This window comes from Ceratotherium simum, chromosome 4 (genome assembly GCF_057802395.1).
Source record: "Ceratotherium simum simum isolate JZ-2026a chromosome 4, ASM5780239v1, whole genome shotgun sequence".
Classification (NCBI taxonomy): domain Eukaryota; kingdom Metazoa; phylum Chordata; class Mammalia; order Perissodactyla; family Rhinocerotidae; genus Ceratotherium; species Ceratotherium simum.
This window is the reverse complement of record NC_141903.1, coordinates 11,460,844-11,482,069: the sequence shown is the minus strand read 5'-3', so window position 1 is coordinate 11,482,069 and position 21,226 is coordinate 11,460,844. Positions and strand designations below refer to the sequence as shown.

General features: G+C 45.5%; 2 protein-coding genes across 5 annotated transcripts in view; both read left to right on the top strand.

Annotated features, from left to right (window-relative positions):
• WWC1 (WW and C2 domain containing 1) overlaps positions 1–11,662 on the top strand; it is a 156,202-nt gene extending 144,540 nt beyond the window's left edge. For 2 of the 3 annotated variants that reach the window (XM_087429444.1, XM_087429446.1), the window contains 3 exons: positions 3,206–3,439; positions 5,535–5,656; positions 6,626–7,410. In XM_087429444.1, coding sequence (XP_087285570.1) covers positions 3,206–3,439; positions 5,535–5,656; positions 6,626–6,692 — 423 coding nt within the window. In that variant the 3' untranslated portion in view covers positions 6,693–7,410. Of the gene's footprint in view, positions 1–3,205; positions 3,440–5,534; positions 5,657–6,625; positions 7,411–9,404 lie in introns of those variants that run through there. The other variant, XM_087429445.1, reaches the window with a different exon arrangement.
• Positions 11,663–13,079: 1,417 nt separating this feature from the next.
• RARS1 (arginyl-tRNA synthetase 1) overlaps positions 13,080–21,226 on the top strand; it is a 34,941-nt gene continuing 26,794 nt past the window's right edge. Inside the window, exons 1-4 of one of the 2 annotated variants that reach the window (XM_004428548.3) lie at positions 13,080–13,175; positions 14,658–14,792; positions 19,978–20,166; positions 21,102–21,210. In XM_004428548.3, the coding sequence (XP_004428605.1) occupies positions 13,131–13,175; positions 14,658–14,792; positions 19,978–20,166; positions 21,102–21,210 (478 nt within the window). In that variant the 5' untranslated portion in view covers positions 13,080–13,130. Of the gene's footprint in view, positions 13,176–14,657; positions 14,793–17,288; positions 17,419–19,977; positions 20,167–21,101; positions 21,211–21,226 lie in introns of those variants that run through there. The other variant, XM_087429447.1, reaches the window with a different exon arrangement.

Here is a 21,226-nt window from a genome sequence, read left to right as displayed (position 1 = left end):
CAGGATGTCACAGTCACCAATCGGAGCCTGCCTCACGCAAGATTCCGCTCAGCGTGGTGTCCAGCTGACTGACCAGTTAAAAGTCGGACAGCCCAGCCTGCTGGCAGAGGAGCCGCGCGCCTCTGAGCACCGCCCGGAAGCAGGGAGGTGCAAATGAGCCGCTCGGTCCAGTTGGAAACACACGGGCAGAGGCCCCCTGTAGGGAAATCTCTCCTTTCCTTGTGGAGACTTGGCTGAGGGATCAGAGTGGGGTGGCATTAGGTAAAGGACCGACTCCTGATACAGACTTTTACCGGGCAGGGCTGCAAGAGTCGCAGAGGGGCCCTCCCTGCTCTGAGCTTTCAAATACAGAATTTACAGCGGTTCTGGTGAGTTTGCAGAACTGGAAGAAACAGGAGCCAGAATGTGGAAAAGAGAAGTAGAGCAGGAGAGAGAGTGCAAAGCGAAAGGGGATGCTCAGGGAAAGCAGAGAGTGCCAACAGCCCAGGCAGGGGAAGGCTCTCGCTGTCTCCTGCAGACCTGCTGCTGACAGCCGGAATCAGGAGTCGGTCCTTTGCCTATCAACATCCCTCCCCACAAGTCTCCAGAAGGAACTAGAGAGAGCAGGAGAAAGCAATGCAGAGAGGGTGCACAGGAAAGAGAGAAAGTGCTGGCTGTGGGAGAATGTGGACATGGCCTCAGGTGACAGGGACAGCCGACTGCCCACTCAGGGTCCGCCACCCCACCCCTGTCTGCTGTAGCTGCCTGGTGCTGCAGAGTCCCCTGGGGAGCTTGATGATGCAGTTTCCAAGGCCACACTCCAGAACAGTCTAATTCAGGCAGCTGGGGCAGGGCCCTGGAAACTGGATTTTAACAAGCTCCTCGGAGGATTCTGGAGCAGGTGTTCCATGATCTACTCCTGGAGAAATGCCACTGTGGAAGCTCCTGCTTGTTCCTGCTGCGTGTCCTACCGCTTCCTGCCAAGGCAGGCCCCACAGCAGTTTCCCCGGTCTTCACCTCCTCTTCCTCTTCCTCTTAGCCAAGTGGATGACTTACTAGAGCCCTTGATGGTGGGTCTGAGCCCACGTTGCCCTCGGGTCCTAACTACGTCCTGAGGACCAGGAGAGTCCAGAGACTGGGCCAGGGCCCTTGGGCACTGCAGTCCTTCCTCTACTCGCTTCCCGAGCTCTGCCTCTCTCTGCTTCAGCCTGTCCAGGCGAGTTTCTAAGACTGGACATGGGTCAGAACAAAGCAAAAGACTCTTCATCATTGCTCTGAGAACTTGAGCCACATAGATCACTCGGCTGGATTTCCTGACCCTGCTTGTTTATAAGTACAGACTGGACAGTGGCCACCCTAGAGGAGCATTAGAGAACTTCTGCACTGAGCTGTTTCGTATTCCTAAAAGTATGTTTGCCAGCCTTCAGTGGGGATAGGTCTCATAGTCATGTTTTATGTACCTTTTGCAAATCCCTTTATTGGTCATTGTATTTGTTTTCTATTGCTACATAACAAATAACCACAAACTGAGCAAATATATACGAAATAGTACACAAAATAATACAAATTCATTTTCTCACAGTTTCCACGGGTCAGAAGTTCAGGCACAGTTTAGCTGGATCCTCTGGTCAAGGTCTCACCAGGCTGCAGTCTAGGTGTTGACTGAGTGCATCCTCATCTTGAGGTTTGACTGGGGAAAGATTACTTTGTTTCCCTTAGGTCATTGGCAGAATTCATTTCCTTGCATTTTCTTGCTAGCTGCAGGCCAGGGACTATTCACAGCTCCTAGAGGTCATTCTCAGGTCCTTGCCATGTGGCCCTCTCCACAACATGCATTGCTTCTTCAAGGCCAGCAGGAGATCTCTCTCCAGGAAGGGCCCAGCTCATCTTTAAGGCCTCACCTGATTAGGTCAGGCCTACCCAGGATAATCTCCCTTTTGATTAACTCAAAGTCAACTGATTAGTTACCTAATCATGGGAGTGATATCCCATCATATTCAAAGGTCCCACCTACACTGAAGGGGAGGGCATGAAACAGGATATGTATATTAGGGGGTGGGAATCTTAGGGACCATCTTAGAATTCTGCCTCCCACAGTCATTTAGTTATTCTTTTTTAATCCTTACTGTTTTTTGATAGGAGAAGGAGGGTTAATGATTGTATTACTCAGGATCTTTTACATATAGATAACTGAAGAACTCAAATATAGCTTGAAGGTGAAAGAAGGGATTTATTGGCTCATTTAAATTCCAGGATGTTGGACTAGTTTCAGGCAAGGACTGATCCAGGAGTTGCAAGAATGTCATCAAGCCTCAGTCCCCCTCTCATGGCACTGCTCCCTCCAGATAATTCTTAAACAGGGTCACCCCATGTGATGGTAAAGATGACCATGATCAGCTCTAAGTTTATATCTTTCTGGCTTAACAACCTCTTGTGTAAAGACATTGCCTTGTTTCCAAGTAGCTCAGCCAGAGTACCAGAATTGAGTATTATTGGCTGGCCTTAGATGACATACTCACCCCTGGGGCAACCACTGAGATTCTGATTGGCCAGGTTCAGGTCACATTCCCATCCCTGGAGCCCCACACGAACCACATAAGTTGAGCACGGAGGAAGAGAGGATCCCCAAGGGAAGATGAGGGCGCTGTGACTATAAGACTAGGGAAATGGATGCTGGACAAGCAGAAACAATAGCTGTCCGTTACAGGAGCACAAAGTCAAAACTTGACCTCTGCTCTCGAAGGGAACAGACTTGCATTGAGGAAGTAACTCCAGAGCAGGATAGAGACAAGAATCCATGAACTGAGAGTGTAAACGTTGAGAGCACTGAGATTCAGGAAACCGGCACAGTGTAGGGAGTGAGTGGGTGGGGACTAGAGCCAAATCCCTGGGATGGAATCTCGGCTTTACATTTACAATCTACGTGACTTAACCTCCGGGGGGCCTTATCTGTGCAAATGAGAACAGCTGGGGCCTCATAAGGTTGTTGTGAAAATGAACTGAGTTAATGGAAGTAAAACGCTCGGCAGCATGCCTGGGACGTAAAAATGCTCTGTAACGTGAGCTGTAGGCATGGGGAGAATCAAGACAGGCTCCGGGGGGAGGGCGAGCCCCATTTTTGAAGGATTGGAAGCCTGCGAATGAACGAAAGAGAGTTCAGAGAAAGGGGCCGTGTGGGCCCTCTGGAGGGCTGTAATAACGGGTCAAACCGTCCTCACCCCCGCAGCCTTCGTCCGTCAAATCTCTGCGCGCCGAGCGCCTGATGCGCACCTCGCTGGACCTCGAGTTAGACCTACAGGCGACCAGGACTTGGCACAGCCAGCTGACTCAGGAGATCTCGGTGCTGAAGGAGTTCAAGGAGCAGCTCGAACAAGCCAAGAGCCTCGGCGAGAAGGAGCTGCCGCAGTGGTTGCGCGAGGACGAGCGCTTCCGCCTGCTGCTGAGGATGCTGGAGAAGCGGGTGAGTGCAGCGTGCAAGGCTGTGCAGGCGACGCGTGCTGCCCCTGGAGAGGGCCGGTGAGGGACAGAGGTGGGAGGCTCTTTGACTGGGTCCTCCGATCCTGTGAGCCACTGAGAGTGTTCCCAGCAAACTTTATTGAGTCTTGATCATTTCCATGTTGATGTATGCAAGCTCTTATTGTTCACACATTTATTCATCCGTGCAGTCCTTCATCAAACGTGTTGGGTACCTAGTCTGTGCTGGGGCACACACAAACTAAGCATAGAACGCTGAGCCACCCCTCTGCCTGCCCATGCGGTCCACAGAGCAGGCATCTCCAAAGGGGAGAGGAGCTGATGGTGACAGGGCTTTGTACTGACGGACACCGGGGAGTACACGCCTGCTCCGGTCTCTGCCCCAGTGTCGGGAATTTGAGGGATTCCAGGTTACTCAAGAAAAAAGGTATGACCACAAAGTGGCCGTTTTTGGGTGGTGCTGTTTTCACAAGTTTACACGTGGGGGAAGTCCCTCATAGCATGAGACCTCCCAAAGGCAGCTGTCTGGGGGCCACTACCTAGAGGGGAGGAAAGCAGGGGAAGTCCCGGGCAGCGGGGTTGCAGGGGGGCTCATGCACCTAGATGATGTGGCTCAGCTGCACCATGTGGGGTCTTTGGGTCAGAGAGCTCCGGAGCAGCAGCAGCTTGGGGTCTTGTATAGCCCCGGGGTCTGTCTTATCTATGGCTGGTGGGTATTGGGTGCAGCTTCACGGAGTATGCAAAGCAGGCAGGTTCTGGATGGCTAAAAAATCTGCTTATCTGGGCTATATTTAAAACAATTGGATGGGTAAAAATTTGACTTTGGCACCAGTGGGCTTTTAAACTAACAGGTCCCAGACTGCCATGAAGAGGTAAGCAGCACAGGGTCAATACACAGAGGCCATCTTTGACTCATTTATATAGCACCTGCCACTTGCAGATTGCCACCCAGGGCAGTAATGACAGGCTTTTCCTAGATCTCTCTGCACACAGCCAGACAATACAAAGAGCACCATACAGAGGGTGACTGCCTGGGAGGATTGTTGGGAAGGCCATCAGTTGGAGCCCCAGTTCTCAATGCACGTGCTGGTGCCTTAGAGCAGGAAAATGGTGCTTAGCTTAGGACTGGTGTTGGAACTTCAGATTGACTTTGGCAATTCAGAAATTCCAAAAATGTTTCCTTCTCTCTAATTTATTATTTATACCCTATATACTTATAACAGGGATATAATAAGAGCATTAAGGGAAAGTAGAAAATTAGAGAAAGTTTTAAGGAAAAGAAGGAAATAAATATATCCCTAACCTAATTGTAGTTGTCTGTTACATTTATCTTTGGGCTTCCTGGTAGCCAAGACAAAAAGAGGTAAGAAGTGCATATATATCCTGCCTTAAGAAAACACAAACTAAGAAAATTTGACCTTTCAAATAGTAAAAATATAGTATGTCCGTGACTGTCTGATAATAACCTTCTACTAAACAGCCATTTGAATAATGGCTTCATAGACTAAAATTCTTAGTTCAATGTTTTTAAGTATGTAGTACATGGATATTTTAGGGCTCTCTGTGGTTTGTTCTCAAAAGATGGTTTACATCAGGAGGAAATGTACCTAAAGCCCTTGAGCACAACTGCATGACTTGGAATTGGGTTTCCACCACTTTTTAGTGGTTTGACATTAAAGAAATTTCTTAGCATGCCTGAGCCTCAGTTTCCTCATCTGTAAAATAGAGGTAATTATAAAACCAACTTTCCCAGGTGGCCGTGAGGCTTGGATGAAGTAGCACACATTTCACCAGGCAGCGCTCATCTCCTTACTTCCCCAGAGGTCCACACAGGTATTCAGTTCCCTGGCCCCGAAAACCTGTCCACCCTGCAGATGGTGGGATCACTTCCCCTCATCATTCTGAATAAAGAGGATCCTACAGTGGAACAGGAAGAGTGAGGGTACCTGTTCTGTGACCCTCAGACCTTTGGACTACAATAGACTCCTCATTTGTGCTAGAAAGTTCTCCTTGGCTGACCCATTTCTGGAGGTCCTAAGGACTCTCCACTACCTCACGGCCTTGCTTGCTTTGCCCTACAGATGGACCGAGCAGAGCACAAGGGTGAACTGCAGACAGACAAGATGATGAGGGCGGCTGCCAAGGATGTGCACAGGCTTCGAGGCCAGAGCTGTAAGGAGCCCCCAGAAGTGCAGTCTTTCAGGTAAGCAGTGGGCACCTGGCCAGCCTGCCCTTCCCTTTCACGCCCAGCCTCCCCAGGCTCAGTCGTCTTTTCTCGGTCTTGCTGCTCCTCATCTCGTGCTCCCTTCTCTAGCAGAGCACCAGCTCTCCCCATAACAGATGTTCATCTTCTGCCAAGCCGTCCCTGGCGGTCTGTGAGCTCTGCAGTGCTTTCCCTTGGCTGTCTTTATCAGTCCCCACACAACTCGAGCTAATTTGTTAGATCCTCTTGTTTAATGAATGAGCCACCTGCTCCAGCCTTTCCTCTTAGTGTTTCCATCACTGGTAATTGAGGAGGATTGGCTGAATGATAAATAAGCCTGGGGGTGACGGATGCTCTCGCCCGGCCTCCCTGGCTCTGCCTGCTGCTGCCAGGATCTCAGGGAGGTGCTTTCTAGTTGTACTGGACCCAGGCATGTCACGGGAGGGCCCTAAACACCATTTAGCCTGGGCCTCCCATTCACAGGGGGCCTTACCTTTAGACTTGGGATGTCCTCTCAGATAAGGTACTCATGGTTGTGTATGTGCTAAGAAACACTTAAAATATACCGTAATTTGTATACCCATGTTTGGACATCTCTTAATTTTTAACCAATTGGGAATCTAAAATGAGGAAGCGCTGGAAGTGGCCCACGGGCCGTGTTAAACTCGGTGGGGCTCTTGATTGGAACTGAAGGTGGCTGGTCCTGCCAATGTCCCCCAAAGCGGTGGTTCTTAACCAGGGATGGTTTGAGCCCCCCGGGGACATTGGCAATGTCTGGGGACACTTTTGGTTGTCACAACTGGCAGGAGGGGTTGGGGAGCTGGCACTGGCATCTGGTGGGTGGAGGCCAGGGATGCTGCTAATCATCTTACAGTGCACAGGACAGCCCCCCAGCAGAGTGATCCTGCCCATTACACCTATCAAGTGAGGTGGGAAAACCCTGCTCTAAAGGGCTGGCCTCTTGCACAGGGAGAAGATGGCATTCTTCACCCGGCCTCGGATGAACATCCCAACCCTCTCTGCGGACGACGTCTAATCGCCAGAAAAGTATTTCCTTTGTTCCACTGACCACGCTGTGAACATAGACTGTGGCTAAAGTTATTTCTGTGGTGTTATATGAAGGTACTGAGTCACAGGTCCTCAAGCGCGCTTGTCGGTTTGAAGACGAACAGATTTTTTAGTTTGGGTTCTATTATTATTAAAAAAAAAACAAAAATAAAAACAAAAAAACAAAAACCAGCATTAAAATGACAAGATTGTATAGTTTGTATATTTAGGAATGTATTTTTGAGAAAGAAAATTTAAATGAACTAAAGCAGTGTTAAGTTGCTGCTCTTCTTAAAATTGTTTAGTTTTTTTTTTTTTGTACAGCTCTACCTTCTAGAGGTTTCACTGCAATAAGAAGTAATGTTTTGGGGACAGTAATCCTAAAAGGACGTCCTGCAGATGTCACAGCCCAGCAGACCTTTCCTACTTAACATATTTTGTACAATATTAAAAAAAAAAATGCACAGGAACCGTTTGGGGATTCTGAGGTGCCTCTGTGAATCTTCATGAGCTGTGATGTGTTTTTATGTGGCCGCCTGACGTGGAGCGGGCAGCGCGGAGCTGGCCGAGCAGCCAGCCCATGCTGGCGACAGGCCTGCCCACGCTGGTCTCAGATGCCCAGTGAAGCCACTGAAGTGAGTGAGGGAGGGCTACGGAGAACTCCTTTCAGTTTTATCTCCATCAATAAAGTGGCCTTTCTGAACCAATTTCCTCTCTCTCTTTTTCTCCCCCACCCCACTTCATCTGTGCTTCCCTGATGTTTGACTCTCCCCTTCCCCATCACTTCCTCCCCACCCATCCCCAGTCGGGTGACGTTTGTTCTTTCGCCCTCCCCTCCACTCATTTGCTCATTAAATGAAAATGACTGCTCAGCCGGGGCTGTTGCAGACACTGGGAAGTCAGCCTTGAACAAGTAAAATCTCTTCCTCTTTCCTTTCTCTGACTTTATCCTGTGCGACTTTCCTGCACGTGTGTTGCAGTACCAGCCACATCAGAATTGCTTGGAGCACCTCGTTAAAAATAGGGACCCCTGGACCCCTCCCCAGAGCCACTGACCCAGCCCTCCCCGAGTTGGGATGGCCCCAGAGAACTACTTTCATCCACATTCCCACTGTAAGTCTTATGCACACAGAAGTTTGAAAGAGCCACTGGTATAATATGAATGAAGCCCAGGTAGAGGCAGAGGCAAAATGGAGAGGCCCCACTCTCCCATATGGGAGAGTCACACAGGGCCCACTAATACGCATGGCCCTCTCCAGGCCACTGAGGACCATTGAGGGAGGGCTAATGGAGGGAGTGGAGCCCCCTTCACTTGGCTGTGGAGGTTCTGTCCCCACCTCCCCACTACATTCCTTACCTGGCTGTTTCTCCTTATATAGAAGAAACCAACAGTGGCGTAGGATACACCATTATTACCTACGTGGCTTCCAGGAATTTCTATAGCCAGGCCTCCTTCCAACCATCCAGTGCAATTCCTCTCCACCAACCTGGGGCTTCCTCCTTCCCCGGGCTTCACATCTCTGAACACACCAGTCTCTGATGGGCTCGCTCTCCTTCTGTGGAGTTCCACGCCACATATTGAGGGTTGGCTTTGCAGTTTCTTCAAATGAGTATCAACATTGTCCCCAACTCAGTTGTAACAGTCCAAGAGCACAAGGGTTGTGTCTCATGCTGCTCCTGTGGCCCTTAATGCCTACACAGCTCAGAGCTCTGAGACAGCTGCGGTCCTTACTGACCCTGCCCCTCTGTTAAGGGCACTGGCTGCAGCGATGGGGCAGATGACCCAAGCTGGACAGTCAGAGTGACCCATCCCATTGTCTACCGTGATTAGACCAAAGATAGGCATGGGTCCCCAGCTGGGCCAATTAGAGTCTTTCCCTAGCTCTTTCCACCTGAAGGTTAGAGACTAAGTTCTCTCTTCCCAAAGCTAAGCTACTTGTGGCCATGGTTCCAGCTTCTGGGGCCAGCCCTGCAGAGAGAAGCAGATGGAAGAAGTGGGGGAAGGAGTATCCTCGGGGTCTGAATCCACTGACACTGAGGTCAGCTGCATCCCCGCTCTATTTGTAGTCTGCGGTGAACCGGGTCAAGAGGACTCGAGAAAAACTCGGAGGTCAGGCAATGGATTTTTTCACTCAGTCACACCTTCATCCATGTTCAGCTCTCCCGACAAGGGTCAGCCCCTCACGCCCGCAGCAGCAGCTTCTATGAAGCGGAGCTCTGACGCCCTCCTCGTGTGTGGGGAGGGCTGCGTGGAGCAAATCCTCCTGCCGAAGAAGTGTGTCTCAGCATGGCCTCGGCTGACGAGACGAAGCATTTGTGGGGAGAACAGACCACCTCTGTGGAAGGCAGAAGGCCCTTTGTCAGCCGTGGCCTCGAATTCTCTATGAACAGTTCACTGGTCAACCACCAAAACATCCCGTTGTTGTTTGCCTAGCGAGAAATTGAAGAATAAATACATAAGCTTCCACTCATAATCCCGCATGTGTTTTCTCCAGAATCAATCTTCAGGAAATAAAAGCTCGGAAATGTGAAATGACCTGCTCAAGGTCACTCAGATAATAAATGGCCAGGAGCTAGGATGCAAATCCCGTCTTCAGACTGAAATTTCTATTGCCTTTCCGCTCTAGTTTCTATTTCATGGTATTACCACATCACATGAGGCCTTACTTGAAGTGATTTTTTTTTTTTTTTTTTTTTTTAGTGAGGAAGACCAGCCCTGAGCTAACATCTGATGCCAATCCTCCTCTTTTTGCTGAGGAAGACTGGCCCTGGGCTAACATCTGTGCCCACCTTCCTCTACTTTACATGGGACGCCCCCACAGCATGGCTTAACAAGCGGTGTGTCGGTGCACACCCGGGATCTGAACCAGCAAACCCTGGGCCGCCGCAGTGGAGCATGTGCGCTTAACTGCTTGCGCCACCGGGCCAGCCCCTACTTGAAGTAATTTTGAACATTTGGTTTTGAAAAGTGAAATCTGTGGTTGCTCTGCATGGGGTTACAGAGAAAGGTGGGGTGGCTAGGGTACTAATCTGAGAAAAGCCATTCAGCAAACCTCACTGGGTCTGATTGTCCTGTTCATAAAGCCAGTGGTTGCCTTTTTGACTACAAATCTTTTGCAATATGTACTCTGGCAATCTTTGTGCTTCCTGCCTCTGAAGAAGTCTAACAAGATTTGTCCAGTTAACTGTCTCCCTGCTAATCGGATTCCAGCCGTCCTGACCTTTCTTGTCTTCATTCCTGCTACAGGGTCTTTGCTGTTCTAGTTCCTTCTACCTGGTACACTCTTCCTCTGTGTCTTCATTTCTTCATCTTCTTAAGGCTCTTTATCTCTCTTTATCGCTATTCAGATCTTAGCTCAAGCCTCACCCCCTCAGAGAGCCTTCTCCACCGTGACCCTGGGTTGCCCTACCCAATTTACCCTCCCACAGGTCACTCTGACACAGTAAACTGATTTGTTTGCTTCAGAGCACTGTTCCTCTTTGTAGTAATCTTGTTACATCCCCCTAGTCTCTCTCTTCCATCTAGAATGTAAGATCTTACAGCAGGAACCTTGTTTGCCTTGGTTTCTGTTGAGTCTGATGCAGAGTGGCTCCTTAATAAATATTTGTGAAATAAATGGATGAGATTAAATGTCTGCCCCAGAGGTGTGTTTAATCTCTTCTCTGTCATTCCTAATCGGGAAGCAAGGAAGGTTCTGGGTGGAACAGGAGTACTGAAGGCTATTCTTGTGGGGTGCCAGGGTGCAAACCCCTCTCTGATCCAGCTCAGTGCACACCCCCCAAACACTCACACATCCCCCTACAGCATAAAAAGCAGAAGTGACTGGAATTCCTAACACACACACACACACACACACAAGCACACAGTGTTTACATTCTTTGAAGAAAAAAAAAAAAGCTTATTTACCTTGAAATCAGTCCTTCTGTAACAATTAGTTTTATTATTTTAATGGCTAATACATACTACACAAAATCCAAAGGGCACACAAGAGCCATAGTAGCAAATCCTCCCACTCACTACAGGCCTCAGCACTGTTCTAAAAGGTCACTTTAACTCATTTATCCTCACAACTACTCTATGAGGTAGTTACCATCCTGATCATTCCTGTTTTACAGTCAGGGAAACTGGCCCAGGGAGGTTAAGTTACTTGCCCAACATCACACAGCTGGTAAGTGGTAGAACTGGGATTAAACCCAGTGTGTGCCCTTAAGACACCTCACTACAGGGACAAGTAAGTCTCCTTCACACTTCTGTCCACACTCGCTAATTGCCTCCCTAAAGACAACCTGTATTGCCAGGTTTTTCCATATCCTTCCAGAGATAAGCAATGCATATACAATCTTCTATGTGTATTCTTTTTTATTCCACCTAAAAGTGCATATTAGTGGGGCCGGCCCGGTGGTGCAGTGGTTAAGTTCACATGCTCCGCTTCGGTGGCCCGGGGTTCACAGGTTCGGATCCCGGGCACGGACATACACACCACTTGTCAAGGAACAGGTAAAAGAACAAGGGCTTGTAAAAGAAACAACAAGCCCAAAATGGAGTCACTTGTGCTAAGCTCCATGACAGCAAATCAAGACTTAATATTTAACCTAATTGCAGTTTCAGCCTCTCTCAGGAATATGACCCTTAAGTAGTCAATCTGGAATTATTGGATCAGCACTAGTGAGGTAATCTGCATGATAGACCCCAGCCCTTCTCCCAAAGAAAGCTGACCTTACCTGAAACAATCCACCCTTTGTTAGAAACTTCCTTTTACTGCTCACTTCTGTCTATAAAAGTCTTCTATTTTGTACAGCTTCACGGAGCTCCTTTCTATTCGCTAGATGGAACGCTGCCTGATTCATGAATCACTGAATAAAGCCAATGAGATCTTTAAATTCACTTGGTTGAATTTTGTTTTTTAACAAAAGGATAGGGGTACCAGTATGGATGTGTGTATATATGTAAACACGCACACAATATGAATCCTTTGTACTTGATTTCTGCACCATGCAATTTAGTATTTGCTTATAATTAATTAAAGACTTTTCCCCAACCTGTTTCACATGTGCAAGTCTTCTCTCCCCAAAAATGGTAAGCTCCATGAGGTTAAGAAATATTACATATGGTACAAGAATCTCTGCTATAACTCAATATAACCATTCTGAAACACCTCACATTATGCAAAAAAATTACATCCTAAAAAATAGCAGATCAAGGGCTGGCCCGGTGGCATAGTGGTTAAATTCGCACACTCCACTTTGGTGGCCCAGGGTTCACTGGTTCAGATCCTGGGCATGGACCTACGCACTGCTTGTCAAGCCATGCTGTGGCGGTGTCCCATATAAAGTAGAGGAAGATGGACACAGATGTTAGCGCAGGGCCAATCTTCCTAAGCAAAAAAAAAAAAAAAAAAGGATTGGCGTCGGATGTTAGCTCAGGGCTAATCTTTCTCACAAAAATAAATTTAAAAAGGCAAACATTAAAATTTAAGTAAATATGGATTATTTCATTTGACAAAGAGGACTGGCTTTGCCAATTAATTAATATGGCAGACATTTGCCATAAATTGGATGAGCTGAATCTGCAGCTCCACAGTTTTGATGAAAATACATTGAGAGCACTTATACAAGAAACAACATGCCAGAAAATATCCACTAACACTATTGAAAGTTGGGACAAGAGTTTTCAGATGTCAACTTTAAAAAATCTACACTGGCATACAAATTTAAGAATTCTTTTATGGAGCACAGAAGCAAAAAAGTTTAGAGACCGCTGCTTTAAGTCCTGGGGCTAAAGGGAAGAGTGAACAAGACAGGTAAGGCCCCTGTCCTCTCAGAACTTACATCCCAGGTTAACTGTTTGCGTGTTTAACTCAGATCTCACCCGCTCAGAGAGCCCTTCCCTGACCCACCACTCTACCACATTATCTTCCTGGCAGTTAAAACTGAGATGGTTATTTACTTTGTTGTCTAATACATCTCTTCACTGTAAAATGTAACCTCTAGAAACAAGTCTGACATTTCCAGCGCTTGGAACAGCGTCTGGCATATTAATGTGCACAATAAACGCTTGTTGAATAAATGAATGGATTTTGTTAGTTGCGTGCCCATTTCACAAAGGGGCAAACTGAAGCCCTGGAGAGTCAAAGGCTCTACGTAAGTACCTCTGTCCAAGTCAGTCCAAGCACAGAGCAGCTCTGTTCCGTATCCCTTCAAACCTCTGCCCTGGCCCCAACATGGGAATCTAAGGGCGGCAGCCCCCATCCTGGCCGACTTCCCCGCAGCCTCTCCCTGCAGTGTCGCCTGGATCCCGCCAGGAGGCAGCAGTGCCAGCGGCGCCCAGCCCTCTCCGAGACGGCGGGGCATGGGGAGGGTTTCCGCTTCCGGGCGGGCCTGGCTGTTTCCGCTTCCGCTATTTCGTGTGTGAGGCGCTGACGGGAGGATGGACCGGCTGGTGGTTGAGTGCTCTGCGCGTTTGCTGCAGCAGGTCAGACCCTCTGGGGCCAGTGGGGTGGCGTGGAGGAGGAGGGATAGGCCCCGGCTGCCGCCCGAGCAGCGTTAGGGTGGCGGCAGCGAGGCGGGGACCGCCCGGGTCCATCAGAGCGGGCAGCGGGGTGCCGAGACCCCGGCCTTCGCTGCCACGAAGGCGCACGCCTCCCAGGGACGCTCTCATAGGGGCGGGAGAGGAAGCAGCCGGCGTTCCGAGGCCCGTGTGACAGTGACGTTCAGCGGAGTGAAGGGTCTTACTCTCTCTCAGAACCCCCAAACCAGCACCTGGTGGGCTGGAGGCTGGCGTGCTCAGTGCAGTCTCTGCAGACTGCCCCCCCATTCCCCGCACGCGCACGTGCTCTCCCAGGGGGTGCGGGGGGACGGGCAAAGGGAAGCGAGGTAAGAGCAGGAGCCCTGGGTCCTGGTGTGCAGACCAGCCACCCGTTCTTTCCATGAGACTGAGCGAGAGGAGTCCTAAAAAGCCCGTGGAGTGGTTCATTATCAAACAGGAGTTTGCTCTCTGCCGTCGGTATTCGTGGGGAAAGAACAGTCACAGCTTGTAAAAGTGAAAGTGGGGCAGTTCCATTACCTTTTATGCCCAGGTAGGGAGAGGTGGTAGGAAAGTAATTTAAGTACTCCTATATCAAGGAAACTGCTTTATGCTAAATCGGCAGTCCACAAAGCAGAAGTTGGTCAAGTAAGTTGGCAACTTCTTTCTTCTGAGCCATATATTTGTCAGTGTGGGGATATTAGTACCTTCTCACTGGGTTGTGATAAGAATTATAGAGATAATTTCTGAAAAGTGTTTAACTCAACGCCTGGAACATAATATGTGCTCGTTTACGGCAACTTTTTTTTGGTTGTTGTTGTCTCCTGGTTAACATTCTGAAATTTCAGTTGAGGAATCTCCCCCTTAGTAATGCAGTTAGATTGGAAGCTTTATTTCCTTCCGAATTGGCGCGTCTTTAGTTTTAGGTGTTGGAGTAAAAAGCTTGCTCTAGGACCTAAGACACTGGAAACAAAGAGGAAAAAAATGGGAAAGTCCTTCTGTCCCACAGAGGGCAAAAGCCAGTCACTTGAGCTATTTTAAATGTGACAAAAGGCATTTGGTTTTTAAAAGAGCAAGTCATAAGATTTGGGAATAAAATCAGGTTGGTCACCTGATTCAAAGTGGTTATAGAGGCCAAAGAAACCAGGAATGTGAGGCTTATCCATTATGTGTTTTAAGCTCCTGTTCTTTTCCCCCAACACACACACTTAATTTTTTCATATTAAAGATAATATCCTAATGTCATCAAAAGCCTAGAGGAGGGAAAATCATGACTTATCAAAGGGAAAGTCCTTCATTCCCATTGCTGGGATCATTCCCATCCCTAACATGCCCTTGGTGGAGAGGGGAAATAAGGAAGTAAGTAAAATTTATCGTGTCATGAAAGTCATCCATTAGACTGGGCTGAAGAAAGTGCCTTTTCTTTCACAGGAAAAAGAGATTAAGTCTCTGACTGCTGAAATTGATCGGTTGAAAAACTGTGGTTATTTAGAAGGTTCTCCAGATTTGGAGAAGTTGCGGGAAGAAAATTTAAAATTAAAGTATCGACTGAACATCCTTCGAAAGGTGAGTACTCTGGGTTCTGGTTTCATTCTGCAATTTGAATTATTGTATCTTTTTAAAAACCCTAGTTATCAAAGATTCTGAAAGTATACCCTGAGGAATTTGGAAAAAGAAAGAAAGAAACCCTATTCTTTTCCCTGCAGTAGGCAGGTTAGGACTGAGTTCTTGGTACAAGTAATGGAGAAAGGGTGATGCCCTGTCCTTCCAGGGCCCTTTGAAATGTTTTCACGTACTAAATGTTTGGCCAGCTTAAAGTAGGCTTCAAGTAGAGTTAAGACATTTCTTTTCAACAGTATATGCCTGTGCCTTTTTTAAAAAAAACATTTTTTGAATTTTAAATAATTGTCTATATCAAAAGGAAATATTTTAAAATACACCTACAGTCCTTCTCTGCCATAGGTTGGTTATTTTACAATTTTATTTTTATATTTTACAATGTCATATTTGGTTGTGGGTTTTTTTTTCCACTTAATATTTCAGAACACTTTTCCATGCAGCTTGTGCTGTATTTGTTATTTAATGACCTCATAATCTAACAGTGTTTGTCAGTTGTGTCAAAAAGTTGAGCTTGCTTCAGTTGGGGTTTTAATTTTTCATCCTGCCTTTCAGGTCTGCTGATGACTCATCCTAGAGGATGACCTCACTTTCATAATTGTTCTCCTGTGTGTGTATCCTACTTTCAGGCTGCACTGCCATTATATCTTTTTTCCAAAGCTGATCCCATTTATTCATCTTAGACTCTGCCTGCCCCACTGCCATGAAGTCTTTTTTCTTAGCCTACTTGTGATCTGTTCTGCTTGAAATAGCTTTGTCTTTAAGTCTTCTAAAATCACAAAATTCTTTTTCAATAGAATCTTCACAAAAATATCTCACCTTTCTGATTACCTCATTCATTCTGCACTTATTTATACTTATTTCTCTATTATATTTATTTCAATTCAAAAGTATTATTAAATGCCTAATATGTGCTAGAGGCTGTGAGGGAAAAGATAGAAAAGGAAGTACAGGGGGGCCGGCCCCGTGGCTTAGTTAAGTGCGTGTGCTCTGCTACTGGCAGCCCGGGGTTTGGATCCCGGGCGCGCACCGACGCACTGCTTGTTGGGCCATGCTGAGGTGGCGTCCCACATACAGCAGCTAGAAGGATGTGCAACTATGACATACAGCTATCTACTGGGGCTTTGGGGAGAAAAGGGGGAAAAAATGGAGGAGGATTGGCAATAGATGTTAGCTCAGGGCCGGTCTTCCTCAGCAAAAAGAGGAGGATTGGCATGGATGTTAGCTCAGGGCTGATCTTACTCACAGAAAAAAAAGAAAGAAAAGAAAGTACTATATATGTATATGTGTGTGTGTATATATATATATATTTTTTTTTTAGGTGCATAACCGTTTATTACAGTGTATTCTAATACACATGTCTCTAATACAAGTTGGCTCCAGTGTGTAAATAGGAGAATGCTGTCAGTGTAATGTGGTAGGCACACTGGTTTTTCACAAATACTTTGCTCTACTGAGTAACAGCAGCCTCACACAAGGTACACAAACACAACAGAAAGCAGCAAGCCACAGAAGAATAACATGCTGTGTGGGATGCCCATTCACACTAGCTTCCTGCCCTGGCTCGCTTTGGCCACATTCCCTGACTTAGAAACACTTATTAGATGGTTGTCTCAGAGGCATTTTGCCCTTGTTTTCATTAACTCAGCAGTCTCAACTCTTCGTTATACCCCCTTCCATTGAGCTGTCCCTATTCTTTTTTAAGATAAAGTCTTATATTTATCTAGTCCTTATTAGGAATTACAGATACCTTTTTTTTTTTTTTGTGAGGAGGACCAGCCCTGAGCTAACATCCAATGCCAATCCTCCTCTTTTTTGCTGAGGAAGACTGGCCCTGGGCTAACATCCATGCCCATCTTCCTCTACTTTATATGGGACGCCGCCACAGCATGGCCTAACAAGCGGTGCGTCAGTGCGCACCCGGGATCCGAACCGGCGAACCCCGGGCCGCCGCAGCGGAATGTGCGCACTTAACCGCTTGCGCCACCGGGCCGGCCCCCACAGATACCTTTTTAAGGGTGATGATTTTAAAATTGCTATTGTGATAGCGCTTGTGTTACAAAATCACATAGATTTTGAGTAATCTGTTTCTGATGCTGATTTTCTCAACATATGCTATTTTTTAGGATGTAATTTTTTGTATAATGTGAGGTGTTTCAGAATGGCTATATTGAGTTATAGCAGAGATTCTTGTACCATATGTAATATTTCTTAACCTCATGGAGCTTACCATTTTTGGGGAGGACTTGCACACACGAAACAGGCTGGGGAAAAGTCTTTAATTATAAGCAAATACTAAATTGCATGGTGCAGAAATCAAGTACAAAGGATTCATATTGTGTGCGTGTTTACATATATACACACATCCATACTGGTACCCCTATCCTTTTGTTAAAAAACAAAATTCAACCAAGTGAATTTAAAGATCTCATTGGCTTTATACAGTGATTCATGAATCAGGCAGCGTTCCATCTAGCGAATAGAAAGGAGCTCCGTGATGCTTTACAAAATAGAAGACTTATAGACAGAAGTGAGCAGTAAAAGGAAGTTTCTAACAAAGGGTGGATTGTTTCAGGTAAGGTCAGCTTTCTTTGGGGGAAGGGCTGGGGTCTGTCACGCAGATTACCTCACTAGTGCCGATCCAGTAATTCCAGATTGACTAGTTAAAGGTCATATTCCTGAGAGAGGCTGAAACTGCAATTAGGTTAAATATTAAGTCTTGACTTGCTGTCATGGAGCTTAGCACAAGTGGCTCCATTTTGGTCCTGTTGTTTTTCTTAACGCTTTAAAAATACAAAGATTAGGGCCGGCTCCGTGGCTTAGCGGTTAAGGGCATGCGCTCTGATGCTGGTGGCCTGGGTTCGGATCCCGGGCACGCCCCAAGGCACCACTTCTCCTTCCAACGCGAGGCCGAGTCCCACGTACAGCAACTAGAAGGATGTGAACCTACGACATACAACTATCTACTGGGGCTTTGGGGGGAAAAAAATGAATAAATAAAAAAAAAAAATACAAAGATTAAAGTTTATTTAGAGTAGGGTTTGAGTCTTAGGATCATTAGCATTTGCTGTTGGAAGCCCTTAGATTGTGTTAAAGCATATCTTCCCCTTTTTGAGTGTGTCACGGCAGAGGGGAGTCAGTTATTGATTAACTGAAAACTTAAATCAGTTTTTTAGTGGGTTAAGAATGTAATTCCTCCATGTGGTAGAGGAGGATGACAAAGAAGCATAGAACTTGGATTTGTCATTCCAATAGTACTGAGTTTGAATCCTGACTTTGCCACTTGACATTTGTTACCTTTGGCAAATTACTTAATTTCTAGCCCAAATGGAGGTGGTGACAATGGTCACAAGCTCAATTTTTGTTGTGTAGATGAAGTAAGATAATGCATATAAATAAAGCACTTGGCTCAGTTCTTTATTTATTAGAGAGTTCAGTACTACTCTAATAATAGCTTTCATTATTGTTGCCATTAGTAATTTTTTTTTTTTTAAGATTTTATTTTATTTTATTTATTTTTCCCCCCGAAGCCCCAGTAGATAGTTGTATGTCATAGCTGCACATCCTTCTAGTTGCTGTACGTGGGACTCGGCCTCAGCATGGCTGGAGAAGCAGTGCGTTGGTGCGCGCCCGGGATCCGAACCCGGGCCGCCAGCAGCGGAGCATGCGCACTTAACCGCTAAGCCACAGGGCCGGCCCTGTTGTTGCCATTAGTATTGCATGTCATTGACATTTTGATTAACATAAAATTGTGATTAGTGTATACGCAGCATTTTCATTCGTATTCCGTTAAAAGCATATGTGTTCAGTCACCATTTCTTGACCTGCCACGTGACACGTACAATGCTAAATGCCAGGGACAGAGCCATGAATAAGACACTTTCCCTGCATTCAGAAGTCTGGTGGTGGAGACAAATAATTTTGAGAAGGTGTAAGTGCAATAATAGAGGTAATTAATTGTACACCAACTTAAATGAATATATTCCACTTCAAAGAAAAAGAGGAATAGGGGCTAAGAGTAGTGCAACATGGGATTATTTAACAGTAAGACAAAACAGCTTATTTTTCTGATATGTTGATATTACCTATCAATATATTTGCTCCCTTTCATTTCATGCCTTGAAGAGGTTGACATTTTAATAGAAAGAATACATTTTTTATTTGTTTTTGTCCATAGAGTTTTCACTTCCAGCATTTGATGTGAAGTTATTTAGGACTGATTTTTTTTTTTTTATTGGTGTCATAATAGCGTATAACATTGTGAAATTTTGGTCGTACATGATTATTTGTCAGTCACCATATATATGTGCCCCTTTACCCCTTATGCCCACCCCGTAACCCCTTTCCCTTCTGGTAACCACTAATCTGTTCTCTTTGTCCATGTACTTGTTTATCTTCCACATATGAGTGAAATCATACATTGTCTTTCTCTGTGTGGCTTATCTCACTTAACATAATACCTTCAGGTTCCATCCATGTTGTTGTGAATGGGATGATTTTGTCTTTTGTATGGCTGAGTAGTATTCCATTGTATATATATACCACATCTTTATCCATTCATCAGTCAGTGGGCGCTTGGGTTGCTTCCACATCTTGGCTATTGTGAATAATGCTGCAATGAACACAGGGATGCATAAGTCTCTTTGAATTGTTGATTTCAAGTTCTTTGGATAAATACCCAGTAGTGGGTTAGCTGGGTCATACGATATCTGGATTTTTAGTTTTTTGAGAAATCTCCATACTGTTTCCCATAGTGGCTGTACCAGTTTGCATTCCCACCAACAGTATATGAGGGTTTATTTAGGACTGATTTTATACTATTTTCTCAGAGCTTTATTTCAGCTGAGAAGACGACTCGGTCAGCCCTTTTTGCTCCCTACTCCCAGTTTCTGTTCTGATAAACTAAATATAGAAAGAAGGAACTCAGGGCATTTCCCATGTATGTCTTGGATGCTGTGGGATAAACTTGTCCTGTTACATATCTCAGCATATCCCAGATATGAGAGCATTGCACTTTGAATGTATGTTTCCTTTTAGTTCTTCTCAAGACATTTGAAGATTTCTCAAAGTATTTGGGGAAATTATGCATGACAATTTAATATTTTATTGACATATTTCCATTCTTTTCTTACAGAGTCTTCAAGCAGAAAGGAATAGACCAACTAAAAATATGATTAACATCAATAGCTGCCTACAAGAGGTCTTTGGTTGTGCCATTAAGGCTGCGTATCCAGATTTGGCAAATCCTCCTCTGATAGTGACACCAAGTCAACAGCCCAAGTTTGGGGACTATCAGTGTAATAGTGCTATGGGTATCTCTCAGGTGATTATATTATGAAGCACTCTTAGTGATTTGATTTTCTTAAGCATTATCATCATCATTACCATTTACATAAATAATAGCAAATTGTCGTTTCTTCAATTAAAAGGACATTTTCCACAATTCTAAAAAACTTGAGAAAGGGGCATGCATGTTTTAATTTTAAAAATGCACAAATTTGAATATTCACTTAAATTTTATATGTATTCTCAATATGTAAGGACAATAGTTGGTACTGTTTTGTTTTAGTACTTCCCTCCTGTTGTGTCCAGGATTGCTGTGTGTCATTGGTGGGTGTTGGAAGGTGAGGGATTAAAAGTTAGCCATTTGCCAACCAGCATTCCTATCAAATATTTGACGAAGCTGTGGTGTCTTTGAGGCAGGCTTACATATTTCACATTCAGCCAGAGGAATTCCCCATTTTTAATAGCTACATGGTCTGATGTGTTTGTGGGTAATTGCCCCTGATTGGGAACTATTTGCTTTTCTCTCTTATTTGAATTGAAAGGGTTAATCTAAGGAGTCCAGATTTTTTTCTAGATAATTTTTATGTGTCTGCATTGGGGTTAAGTTTATTAGAGTGCTATTTATTACTCAAGTCTGAATATTGCACACTTCATGATTTGAAAATTAGAAATGTAAATATCCTGGAAACAGGGATCATAACTAAAGACTTTGTTATGTCTTCATTAAAAAGTTATATATATGTGTGGCAATTCATTTTGAAGTGGAGATCACCTGGTTTTGGCACTTTTGTATTCCTCTTGGCACTATTGATGCTTGATGCCTCAATCTGTCCATTTACAAGGTCATTGGACTTCTGCTTCTGCCTTTTATTGGGTCTCATGTCAAACGCATCTCATGCTTTGTCAATTGTGCATTTGCAAGTAACCTGCTGAAACCTAGTGTGTAATGAATCATTTTATATTGCGTTATAGATGCTCAAAGCCAAGGAACAGAAAGTTAATCCGAGAGAAATTGCCGAAAACATTACCAGACACCTCCCAAGCAATGAATGTATTGAAAGAGTTGAAATTGCTGGTCCTGGTATGACAATGTTACC